Source organism: Heterodontus francisci, chromosome 44 (genome assembly GCF_036365525.1).
Source record: "Heterodontus francisci isolate sHetFra1 chromosome 44, sHetFra1.hap1, whole genome shotgun sequence".
Taxonomy (NCBI): domain Eukaryota; kingdom Metazoa; phylum Chordata; class Chondrichthyes; order Heterodontiformes; family Heterodontidae; genus Heterodontus; species Heterodontus francisci.
In genome coordinates this window covers 20,370,716-20,383,072 of record NC_090414.1, presented here as the reverse complement: position 1 = coordinate 20,383,072, position 12,357 = coordinate 20,370,716, and the positions used below count along the sequence as shown (strand labels likewise).

Below are 12,357 nucleotides of genomic sequence, written 5' to 3'. Positions count from 1 at the left end.
CCGAGAATGGCATTTTAATTTGAGTTTTTGTTTATTTCTGTTTTTTAATAAAGTTATTTTAAAATATAAGTGTGTAAAAAAAAAAAAACGGGGTTAGATACAGAGTAAAGCTCCCTTGAAAGTTCTCCCTGCTCACTTCACTTAATTCCAACCAACAAAGAGTTCTGTACTGCACCATTCAGAATGGGCTAGAACCTCCAGCGAGCGTTAATTAATGTGAATTAGAGGAGGTTTTGTGGCCATGTCGCATGCTGAATTGGATCTGGGTTGGGAAGGCCAAGACAGAGTTTTGTTAGTTGAATGGGAATGTTGTCCAGGAGAATTCCTCGCTTTTCCAAAAATGTGAAATGTGATCATTCACGTCGACTTGAACAGGATAGTCGGGCCTCAGTTTAATATCTCATCCACAGGACAGCACCTCCAGCAATGCAGCATGTTTTAGTACCAAGTACCGTCATTACCACATTGAGACATTTTGACTTAACGGAAGACTTGCATTTCCATAGCACCTTGCAAAACCTCAAGATGTCCCAAAGAACTTTACAGCCAATGAAGTGCTTTTGAAGTCTCGTCGCCCTGGGGCGACGGATTCAAATAAAAATCTGGAATTGAAAGCTCCCACAAGCAGCAATCCCCACCGCCCCGCCCCGCCCCCCCCCCCCCCCCCCCCCCCCCCACCTCTTCTTCCAAATGTGCAGGGCTTTGGGGAAAGAACAGGGGAGTGGGACTAATTGGATAGCTCTTTCAACGAGCCAGCACAGGCACGATGGGCCGACTGTCCTCCTCCGATGCGATGCTGAGATCTCATATTTCAGCTCCATTCTTGGTTTCAGTCACTGTTCTGCTGCAAGCGTAAATGACAGAAAGAGGGAACAAATTAATTGCATTCTGTACAGGCCCTTCCGTGACCTCAGGATGTCCCAGAGCACTGAATTAAGGAATGTACTTTATAATGGCTGAGTTTGGGGACGATCATTGAGAACTTAGTGAAACAGCTCTCGTGGACTGTATCTGTCAGCACCAACCGCTGCGCATTTTCTCAGATGCTAGATACAAATTGTTGTTGGTATTTTATAGTAGTCTAAATATTTGGAATGCATTTTCAGACACCCACTTCCCTGTTGAGATGGGGGGTAATAAGAATGTTATTGATGTCTGTGTCAAAGAGTTTTAATGCGTTTGGCAGCTGTGTGTGCATTGTCACATGATTCTGATGACTCATCTGGTGGTGTCACGCGTGAAGCTCTGAGTTAGGCACGCCTACCTTGTGCATGTAATAAAGGGGTTTTACAACTGAAATGCATCAAGCTGTCAGTTGTGGGTGCAGCATGGAGCTGTCAGCGAGTTCACTGGCTCTGTTTGCCACAGCGGCAGTGTTGGCATCCTGCAGTGGCTCTTGTGAGTCCAACGCGAGAGTTTTGGGAAAGGAAAAAAAATCCTGCATCCGATCCTCAGATTAGGAAGCAGTCAGTGCCCGCACGCAGCAAGACCTGGTCAGCACCCAGGCTTGGGGCTGATAAGTGGCAAGTACCATTCGCGCCACACAAGTGCCAGGCAATGACCGTCTCCAGCGAGAAACAGCCTTACCACTTCCCAGTGAGGCTCAGTGATTACCGGAGCCAGAACCCTCTCCCCACCTGGGTGTTACCATTGACCAGCCACTTAAATGCTGTGGCTACAAGAGCAGGTCAGAGGCTGGGAATTCTGCGGTGAGTAACTCACCTCCTGACTCCCCAAAGCCTGTCCACCATCTACAAGGCACAAGTCAGGAGTGTGATGGAATACTCTCCACTTGCTTGGATGGGTACAGCTCCAACAACACTCAAGAAGCTCGACACCATCCAGGATAAAGCAGCCCGCTTGATTGGCACCCCATCCACAAACATTCACTCCCTCCACCACCGACGCAAAGTGGCAGCAGTGTGTACCATCTACAAGATGCACTGCAGCAACGCACCAAGGCTCCTTTGACAGCACTTTCCAATTCCGTGACCTCTACCGCCTAGAAGGACAAGAGCAGCAGATGATGCATGGGAACATCACCACCTGCAAGTTCCCCTCCAAGTCACACACCATCCTGACTTGGAACTATATCACCGTTCCTTCACTGTGACTGGGTCAAAATCCTGGAACTCCCTTCCTAACAGCACTGTGGGTGTACCTACCCCACACGGACTGCAGCGGTTCAAGAAGGCAGCTCACCACCACCTTCTCAAGGGCAATTAGGGTAATGCGATAAATTCTGGCTCAACTATGCACGTTTCAGTAATGAACTGAATGTTATATTGCATCAGTAATGTATGGAATTGAGAGCAGATTTCACTTTGAGGCTCCCTTGTCAGTGACAAGTTAATTCTGTTGCAGCCTCTGCTCCCTTCAGTGTGGCAGGGCTTTATTTAAACCGGAAATGCTTTCGTTTTCTCCTTTCCTGAAGGTGTCGATTCCTTCTGAGTTATGGTTCCCTGACACCAGGCACCCTGTATATCTTTGTCCCAATGGCCATTCTGAATCATGAGCCATGAGTGTTGGCAGCTTGTTCAGTCCCAGCCCAGCCTGATTCTGTCCTCATCCTCATAGAGATGGGGGGAAAAAAGGCTGTTTGACTGAACCAGATATATACCAGGGACAGAAAGGTGCTTTTTCCCCCTGTATTACAGAATGCAGTATCACTGAATTGATCCTTGCCCCCTTTCCTCAGCAGTAGACAGTATAATGCATGGTGTGTGACACTTCCTATGTCAGGTCAGTAATAAAAGGAAAATTTATACTACCTCAGCACATCCCAACACGCTTTGCAGCCAGAGAAGTGTTTTTTGAAGTGTAGTTACTGTTATAATGTCGGAAATGTGGCAGTCAATTGGCGCACAGCAAGATCCCACAATTAGCAAGATGATAATGACTGGGTAATCTGTTCCAGTGAGGTGGGTTGAGGGATGGATGTTGACCATGGAGCACTCTCCCGCTCTTCTTCAAACAGGGATCTTTCACCTGAGAGGTCAGACGGGGGTGGGGGCCTCGAAAGACAGCACCTCCGACAGTGTGGCACTGGGAGCGTCGGCCTGGATTTTGCGCTCTGGTCTCTGGAATGACACGTGAACCTTCTGTGTGTGTGTGTGAGAGAGAGAGAATGCCACTCACTGAGCCACGGCTGACACAGGGCAGATTAATTGTCATGTTTGTTTTCAAAGCCTGACTTCGCACTCTGCTGAAAAGTTAATTTTTTAAATTCTGCTCTTTTTTTTCATTTGGCCAAGTATCGGCTTCGACTTGCCAGACTGGAGGTCTTACAGGGTCAGATTTAAATGGCAGTGTTTGTTCTACTGTTCCTGTGTGTTCAAAATTGTATATTTTATCTCCTCTTGGAAGAAATTTGTCCTTAAGGTAGCTTTAAAAAAAAATTGTACTTTAGATTGTTAAAAGGAGGTTTAAAGCAAAGGGGAGGCTCAACATAGTATCTGATGAATGAGGAGTCATCTTCTGGATCTTTTTCATTTCAGTCCTGACTCTAACCAGCAGCCTCATGCGCCTTTGCCCCTTGTGAGATGAGGAATTTGGTTTTAATATTTCAACATCATCTGCACAACTGGATGTGGGAGGAGGTGGAGGGAGTGCTGATTGCTGCACGCAACTGACCAGGGAGGATGTGGGAGGAAAATACTGGGGCCCTATCAATGCAGGGAAAGAGACTACAAGCACGCATGCAGACGTGCACACCGCTGTCTTTCTGATGAGACCACCAGTTCAAACCTGGAACTACACAGGGCGCAGGGTTATGCACCAGCCAGTGCACTTAACAAAGCAACTCTGCAGTTGCCCGAATCTCTGACTATATGATAGCCGTCAACGGCGCAGAATTTGCTGGACTGTTTTGAAGATGTCCTTCCTCGGCCTTCAGCTCGAAACTATTTGGCTCCGCAATGTGAGCTGTTAGTGGCGCAGCAAGGTCAGCGGGGAATCTGGGACCGCGGCGGGAGCCAACAGTCTCTCTCTATAACCAACGCGATTTAAGGTCAGAGGAAGAAATGAGGAATGGCAGAGAAGTGAATGGGTTGATTTGGAGGCAAATGAGGCACAGAAAGAGAAATAAAGGGAGGGAAAGAAAGCTTGGGTTAGGAGAGAGAGAGAGAGAGAGAGAAAAGGGACAGGGAGAAAAATTAAGAAACATTTTACATTTTAAAAACACTACTACCTGCAGAAGCAAGACTGCGCTGTTTAAATTGTTCCCTCCCCTGGTCCGGGGAGATTAAGCAGCCTTGCCAGAACCATAAATCTCCTTAAGAGGCTCCTTACGCCATTACCTACCAGCCTTAGCATTCTGTGGCAAGCTTAATTCGTCTTAACATCACAAATGGAGCAACATCGCAAACTCTCGAGGAGTTTGACAGGTAGCTGCCGGTTTGCGTCAGGCTAAATGCATAACAGCTCTTGGTGGAGATTAATACAGCTCACGCCATATCGCTTTCTCACCACAAACGACTGGGTTATTTACACACTAAATAACAGCAAGCGCATTAAGCGAGTCACAGCACATTCTGAACTTATAATTTGAATCTTTCTTAGAAAAAAAAAACCAAAATGCTAACAGACTCCAAGCTCCCAGTATTGCCTGGCTCTGTTGCTGTTTCCATTGCGGGTAGGGCTCCAGGAGATTTTGGGTTGAAGTCTCACTCCAGAGGTTTGAACATTTGATCCAGGCCAACACTCCCAGTGCAATACTGAGGGAGCACCACACTGTCAAAGGCACGAGAGAGATACAAGTCTGTCCTTGACGACGGAAGAGCGTGATTGATCCAGCCAGGGCCGAGACACCAGTCACTGAATTCTGAGTGATCTTTACCTGTAAACTATTCCGCTTTTAAAACAATATGACATTGCAGAGCTCATATTTTTAAATATCCAGCTATGATGAAAGGCTCTAATAGTGTGTGGCTGAAGAATGATGATTTTATCTATTACTTCTGCAGAAACTGGCTCGGTTTTATGTTAACATATGTAGTTTATCAGAAATATGTGAACTCCTACAAGCACTGAAAATGTAATTAATATTTGCTTATATTAGAGCTGTACGTTATATACATATTTAGACACGGTAATCTCCAGAGTTTAGTTCTGTCCTCTGCACGTTGGTTCACAGATCTAAGTATTCCTCAACTCGGCAGACCCTCAGTTACGAAACCCAGGGTTACATGCCAAGCAGCACAGTTTCTAACCCAGACGTGCAGCTGCACTGACATCCCGTGACCAACAGAATCGTGTTCATTCCACACATGAATTAATTGCTAGGAATTAGATTGCGGGGTAAACTCCAGATGCAATACTAAACCCTGCACATCAGACAGTCCCGGCTTCAGGCAGTGACCTATCCTGTCTTTGCTGCGAGGTAGGTGGTGGAACTCGGGTCAGAACTGCGAGAAAGAAAGACTTGCATTTCTGTAGCGCCTGTCACCACCTCAGCAAGACCCAAAGCACATCACAGCCAACAAAGTGTTTCTTTTTGTTGACATGTCCGTCACTGTTACAATGTAGGAAATGCAGCAGCCAGACTGTGCACAGCAAGATCCCACAAACCTCAATGTGATAATGACCCAGCTCATCTTGTTTTTAGTGATGTTGGTTGAGGGATTAATATTGATACGGGGGGAAAATCCCCCTGTTCTTCTGAACTGGTGCCATGAGATTTTTTTTTTTACGTCCATTTGAGAGGGCAGGCGGGGCCTCAGTTTAACGTCTCTTCTGAAAGACGGCACCTCCGACAGTGCGGCACACCCTCAGTACTGCACTGGGAGTGTCAGCCTGGATTATAGGCTTGAGTCTTTGGGGTGGGACTCGAAGCCACAACCTACTGACTCGAGGCAAGAGAGCTACCAGCTGAGACACTGCGAAGGTTTGAAATGGGGAACAATGAGACGTAAAACTGAGGATTATCACCAGGCCAATGACGTGAGGATGTTCAAAGATTTTCCTTTCCTCACAGAGGTTCTAGTAGAGATTGTAAGATCATTTAAAACTGAGTTGAATAGGTATTTGAAACGGAATTCAGGAGAAACCTCTTTCCCCAGAGAGTGGGGAGAATGTGGAACTCGCTACCACAGGGAGTGGTTGAGGTGAATAGTATCGATGCATTTAAGGGGAAGCTGGATAAACACATGAGGGAGAAAGGAACAGAAGGAGATGTTGATGGGGTGAGAGGAAGAGGGGGTGGGAGGAGGCTCGTGTGGAGCAGAAACACCACGGAGCAGATGGGCCGAATGGCCTGTTTCTGTGCTGTAAGTGCAATAGAATGTGGGGAAGGGAGAGGGAAGCACGAGTAAAGGAGATAAGTACAGATGAAGCATTGTGCTGGCATAGGCTTGATGGGTTGAATGGCCTCCCTCTATAGTTCTGAAAACCCGGGAGCCTGCAGTGAAATAATAAGAATAATTTGAATTTATATAGCACTTTTTAACATCATAACAGGCGCTTTACAGGAGCATAATCAAATAAAATTTGACCCCGAGCTACATACGGAGATATTAGGGACAGGCAATTAAAAAGCTCGGTCAAAGAGGTCAGTTTTAAGGAGCATCTTAAAGGAGGAGAGAGAGAGAGAGGCGGAGAGGTTTAGGGAGGGAATTCCAGAGCTTAGGGCCCCCAGGCAGCTGAAGGCACGGCCGCCAATGGTGGAGCGATGGAAATCGGGGGGTGGACAAGAGGCCGGAATTGGAGGAGCGCAGAGATCCTCGGAGGGTTGTAGGAGCTGGAGGAGGTTACAGAGATAGGGAGGGTTGTAGGGGCTGGAGGAGGTTACAGAGATAGGGAGGGTTGTAGGAGCTGGAGGAGGTTACAGAGATAGGGAGGCTTGTAGAGGCTGGAGGAGGTTACAGAGATAGGGAGGGTTGTAGGGGCTGGAGGAGGTTACAGAGATAGGGAGGGTTGTAGGGGCTGGAGGAGGTTACAGAGATAGGGAGGCTTGTAGAGGCTGGAGGAGGTTACAGAGATAGGGAGGGTTGTAGGAGCTGGAGGAGGTTACAGAGATAGGAAGGGTTGTAGAGGCTGGAGGAGGTTACAGAGATAGGGAGGCTTGTAGAGGCTGGAGGAGGTTACAGAGATAGGGAGGGTTGTAGGGGCTGGAGGAAGTGACAGTGCGAGTGAGGGGGTGATATGAAAACAAAGATGAGAATTTTTAAAATCAAGGCGTTGCTAGACCGGGAGCCAACGTAGCGAGCACAGTGGGTGATGGATGAACAGGACTCGGTGCAAGTTAGGACACAGGGGCAGCAGAGGTTTGGGTGAGTTTACATTTATGGAGGGTGGACTATGGGAGTGCGGCCGGGCCAACGTTAGAATAGTCAAGTCTGGAGGTGACAAAGGCACGATGAAGGTTTCAGCTGCAGCTGAGCTGAGGTCGGGGCGGAGACGGGCGATGTTACAGAGGTGAAAGGTCAGCACTCGCCCCACGTCACCACTCTCTGCACCATGTGCAGCTGCGGGAAGGCAGCACTGGGAGTAAATATCCTGTCCCATCTCCCGGGATATGTGGAGTGGGATACTTCAGGAGAGGAAAAGGAGACGGATATCCTCTTTAAAATCTCCCCAACTGGAGACACATTGAGCTTCCTCTGCAACTGGACCATTCTACTGGCCTTCTCCACAGACCATAATATTTTATACTCGAGTTTCAGATCTAAGTTTCATGGAAAGGCAAGACTTTGTGTCTATGTAAATATCTAATATTGGCGTGGACTGGGAGTCCACAACTGTACAATGACTTCCATGTGGACGTTGACTTGAGGCCTACCTGAGGATGCAGTTTATGCTGGGAATAATTTACACTGCACAGAATAATCATAGCCTGGCTGGAGTTCAGCAACTCTAATCTTTCCCAGATATTCCCACTTCCACTTGTTTCCCGCTTCCTTTTGAAACCATTGAGTGCAGCCAAGTTTTAGGACACAAGAGGGGGGTTACAAAGTCCTATAAAGTAGTGCATTTGTCGAGAGGTTTAATATTAGTATATAGGTTTTGGGACAGGCGGAGAAATGCTGCAGATTGAAGTATTCCTCTCTCCTCCTACAGTATGTCCTCAAAATAAATCTCCACCTCGCTTTGTTAGATTGAAAGGTAGAGCATTGCTGCTTGCTAAGGCTTGGGCGTGATCATGAGAACCGTTTTTGCTTGGAGGAGATCTCGGAGGGTTGTAGGGGCTGGAGGAGGTTTCAGGGATAGGGAGAGGTGAGGCCATGGAGGGATTTGAAAACAGGGATCAGAAGTTTAAAAGCGATTCCTTTGTCAGTAACATTCCGCAATTGAATTCCCCGCAGTTACGTTGCTGAAACTGATGCTCATTTCTTATCAGGACCCAATCTTCAAGGGCCTGTGATGCTGCTGGGAGATAAAGAAGCCAGAGTTGTCTATATTGCAGAGGTGGGGTTTCTCTCCGAAGTGGCACTCACATAATGTAGTACCCTTGGACAGCTCTTTCAAAGAGCTAGCACAGGCTCAAAGGGCCGAATAGCCTCCTTCTGCGCTGTCCAATGCTACGGTTCCTCTGCTGTTTCTGGAATTCGATAGCAAGCCATCCCTGATTGTGTTCTCGACTCTCTCCGGCCACCAAGTCCCTCCACTGTCCTCCTCCTCCTCCTCACCGCCTTGGAGGGTCACACCAGGCACTTTCCAGTACCTTGGCCCGGGTGACGTGACTTTACTCGCGAGTGCGGAGGGTCAACGGGTTTGATTGAAGGAGACCACACCTGAGCTCCACATGTTCACACTCCGTGTACCCGCCTTGCTCTAATGTTAAGGTTATGCCCCCTTGTTCAGGACTACCCAGTCCCCCGCCACCTCACCATCAGAAATTGACGCTGGGATTTAACAGTCTGTGAGGCTCAATATTATAACAGGTAATACCATTCACCAGAACGCCATTGTCTGAAGTTCTGCATTGGACTTACATCTCAGCCCAGCTACAGTTCAGCAGTCTGCTCTGAGTGCAGTACTGTCGCCAAGCAGGCACTCAAAGGGTCTTTTTAAGCTGAATTTTAGCCCTTCATTCTGGAAAGTCTGGCCACTGATTATGGAGGTACACCCACAGTGCTGTTCAGAAGGGCGTTCCAGGATTTTGCCCCAGCGACAGTGAAGGACTGTGCAAGACGTCATGTCTGGTGCCTAGATCGATGCTGGCTGGTCCATCTGCTTTTATTCTTAACTCGATTTTTTTCCCATAGCGGTTTGATACAACTGAATGGCTTGCTGGGCCATTTCAGAGGGCAGGGAAGAGTCAACCACATTTCTGTGGGTCTGCAGTCACATGTAGGCCAGACCAGCTAAGGATGGCAGATTTCCCTCCCTAAAGGACATTAGTTAGTACAACAATCCGGGAGTTCCATGGTCTGCATTATTGGGACCAGCTTCTTAATTCCAGGTTTATTTAATTCATTCAATTCCCCCAGAAGCCGTGGTGGGATTTGAACAATGTTGGGAGACTCTGGAGTGCAGAGGTTTGTAGTGTGACAAGAAAGCAGGGATAATGAACGAAAGGCTTCCACATTTGTTAATCCAAAGTTTACTGCCCTGCAGGAAACTCGAGGAAGCTCACAATCATTTCATGGACAAGAAGGACCAGGTCATAACGGACATCTATAATGAGTCCAAAGAACGAGCAAGGTAACCTTCCAACTTTCAGGGTCCATGGAGACTCGTGACCGGGCTCACTGGGCAGACTTAGAATCAGAGGACAGTTACAGCACAGGAGGACGCCATTCGGCCCGTCGCACCAATGCTGGCTCGCGGCAAGAGCAGTCGAGCTGGGCCCACTCCCCGCAGCCGTGAAAATATTTTCTCTTTAGATAATTATCCAGTTCCCTTTTGAAAGCCTCGATTGAACCTGCCGCCACCACAGGCAGTGCATTCCAGATCCTAACCACTCACTGTGTTTAAAAAAAAAAGCTTTTCCTCATGTCGCCTTTGGTTCTTTTGCCACTCACTTCAAATCGATGTCCTCTGCTTCTCGACCCCTCTGCCAATGGGAACAGTTTCTCCCTAACTACTGTGTCCAGGCCCCCTCCATGATTTTTGACCACCTCTATCAAATCTCCTCTCAACCTTCTCTTCTGTTCGGGAGGGAGTGCCAGGATTTTGACCCAGCGATGGTGAAAGTCCCTTTGTTGGTCTGTCCAGTTTTATTCTTCTTCAACTTTTTCCATCGAGGTTTGATACAACTGAGTGGCTTGCTCGGCCATTTCAGAGGGCAGTTTCTGTAGGTCTGCAGTCACTTGTAGGCCAATCTATCCATGTAACTGAAGTCCCTCATCCCTGGAACCATTCTCTTAAATCTTTTCTGAACCCTCTCCAAACCCTTCACATCCTTCCTAAAGTGTCGCGGAGACTCACCCTTGGGCTGACAGAGCTAGTTTATGACTGAGTACGTGAGTAAGTAAGTGTTGTGAGCTCATGAATCACTCTTAGCAGTTTCAGACTTTTATTGTGGAGATTATAATTCCAATTTAAGAGAAGATAAAGGATTGGTTTACTGGTGTGTTCCAACTCCCTGGTGATTACAGTGTTCAGGGAATGTTAATGGTTGTGGCATCTTTTTTTCCCACATGAGTTTGGAAGGGAGTCAGACACTGTGTTGTAATATTGCAAACGTCTGGAATATTTCCCCATTCGAGGCTCTGCGGTGACCAAACTTCATGAATGCTTTCAAATGTCAATCTTATGAAATATTACTGCAACAATCTTCCAGTGTCTTATTTCAAAGAAACTGACTCACTTTCTCGAGAATGAAACAATTCCAAGCTGATGCATGACGTGAGTTATAGGGATGGGGAATGTGTCGTGCTGCCGACTGTGACTGGCCTGGGTTCCTCACTGATCTGTCGTACTCTGTGACTCACTGTTTGTCTTGGCAGCCTGCGGTTCCAACCCTCCACAGATAACACCTCGAGCCAGGTATAAAGCAATAAAGCTACTCAGCACGGGAATCAGGAGCAGCTGCTGCCCCTCTTTCGCAGGAGGCGACTGCACCTCATGTCTGCTCATGGACTGGGCCCGGGCTGTGTTCTGTATTGTCCATTGTGTGTCAGTGGTTCCTAGCTTGGCTTAAATCATCCATTGCACGTTTAAATCCCTTAGTGCTTCACCACTTTCTAGCTCTGTTACGTCTGACAGCCCTACATCCCCTCCCCCCACCCCCCCACTCACAAACCCTCAGTTCCTCCAACTCTGGCCTCCTGCACATCCACCTTCGCGACACCATTGGCGGCCTTGCCTTCAGCAGTCTAAGTCCCTAAGCTTTGCCATTCCCACCCTCCCATCCTACTTTAAGATGCTCCTTAAAACCAAGCTTTTGGTTGCCTTTCCTAATGCCTCGTTCGCCGCCTCGATGTCCGGTTTTTGTCTGATTTCTTTTGCCTCTGTGGGTTGCCTTGGCATCTTTTTCCCTTTCGGAGGCGTTGTGTAGAGTGCAGACTGGCACCCTCCAGCACCGAGGCAGTAACAGTGCCCCGTAGAGACCCCAGCAGCACCCTCCAGCACCGGGGCAGTAACACACTCCACCATTCACTACTCAGGTCATTTCCAGTCAAGCATGACCACTGGAGCTATCAGAGGGCAGCTGGCATCTGTGGAACTTGATCCCAGAAATTACCAGCATTCTAAGGGAAACAAAAGGGAAGATTAAAAACAGGAGCTAACAACCTTATCCCGACTCCAAATGAGCTCCTAGAGAGCCAGAATAAAGCTGTAAATGTTTCACACTTATCTGCCCCGTGATTAGCCTTGTAATCATCCTTCAGTGATTTTATTTCACACAATCCTGCGACATTTTTACTCTCAATCTGTGTTTATGTTGGCAAAGCAGATAACGGACAGTCCACGTGCTCCCACGTTTAAATGCCAGCCACGCCGAAGGAAGGACCCTTCGTACAGTCTTTGAACGTAGCGACAGGACGAGGCCATTCAGCCCCTCGAGCCTGTTCCGCCCTTTCAACTCGATAATGTCCAACGCCATCTACCCGTCTTGGTTCCATAACCTTAATACCCTTGCCTAACGAAAATCTATTGTGAGGTTTATGATCAGGGGTTGAATGTATTTCATATAAAATTAGAGCTTTGCAGGAGATTGATGATAAAGTGTTGAAATAGGAATGAAATATAAAATTCTGAAAGGGTTTGGCAGGGGAGATGATGAGAGGCTGTTCCCCCTGTGACTGGGGAATCTGCACTTAGGGGAGTCACGGTCTCGGATAAGGGGTCTGCCATTTGGGACTGAGTTAAGGAGAGGTTTCTTCACTCAGAGGGTTGTGAATCTTTGGAATTCTCCATCCCAGTGGAAGCTCAGCCATTGTGTATATTCAAGACTGGGATCGATGGATTTTT

At 47.7% G+C, this 12,357-nt stretch overlaps 1 protein-coding gene across 11 annotated transcripts in view; it reads left to right on the top strand.

Annotated features, from left to right (window-relative positions):
• dnajc4 (DnaJ (Hsp40) homolog, subfamily C, member 4) overlaps positions 1–12,357 on the top strand; it is an 81,857-nt gene that overhangs the window by 56,822 nt on the left and 12,678 nt on the right. For 10 of the 11 annotated variants that reach the window (XR_010970989.1, XR_010970990.1, XM_068021758.1 and 7 more), the window contains exon 7: positions 9,556–9,642. The exons of the other annotated variant lie outside the window; for it this stretch is intronic. Coding sequence is in view for 8 of the 10 variants with exons in the window: in XM_068021758.1 (XP_067877859.1) it covers positions 9,556–9,642 (87 nt within the window). In the remaining 2 variants the exon portion in view is untranslated. The remainder of the gene's footprint in view (positions 1–9,555; positions 9,643–12,357) is intronic. 11 annotated transcript variants of the gene reach the window in all.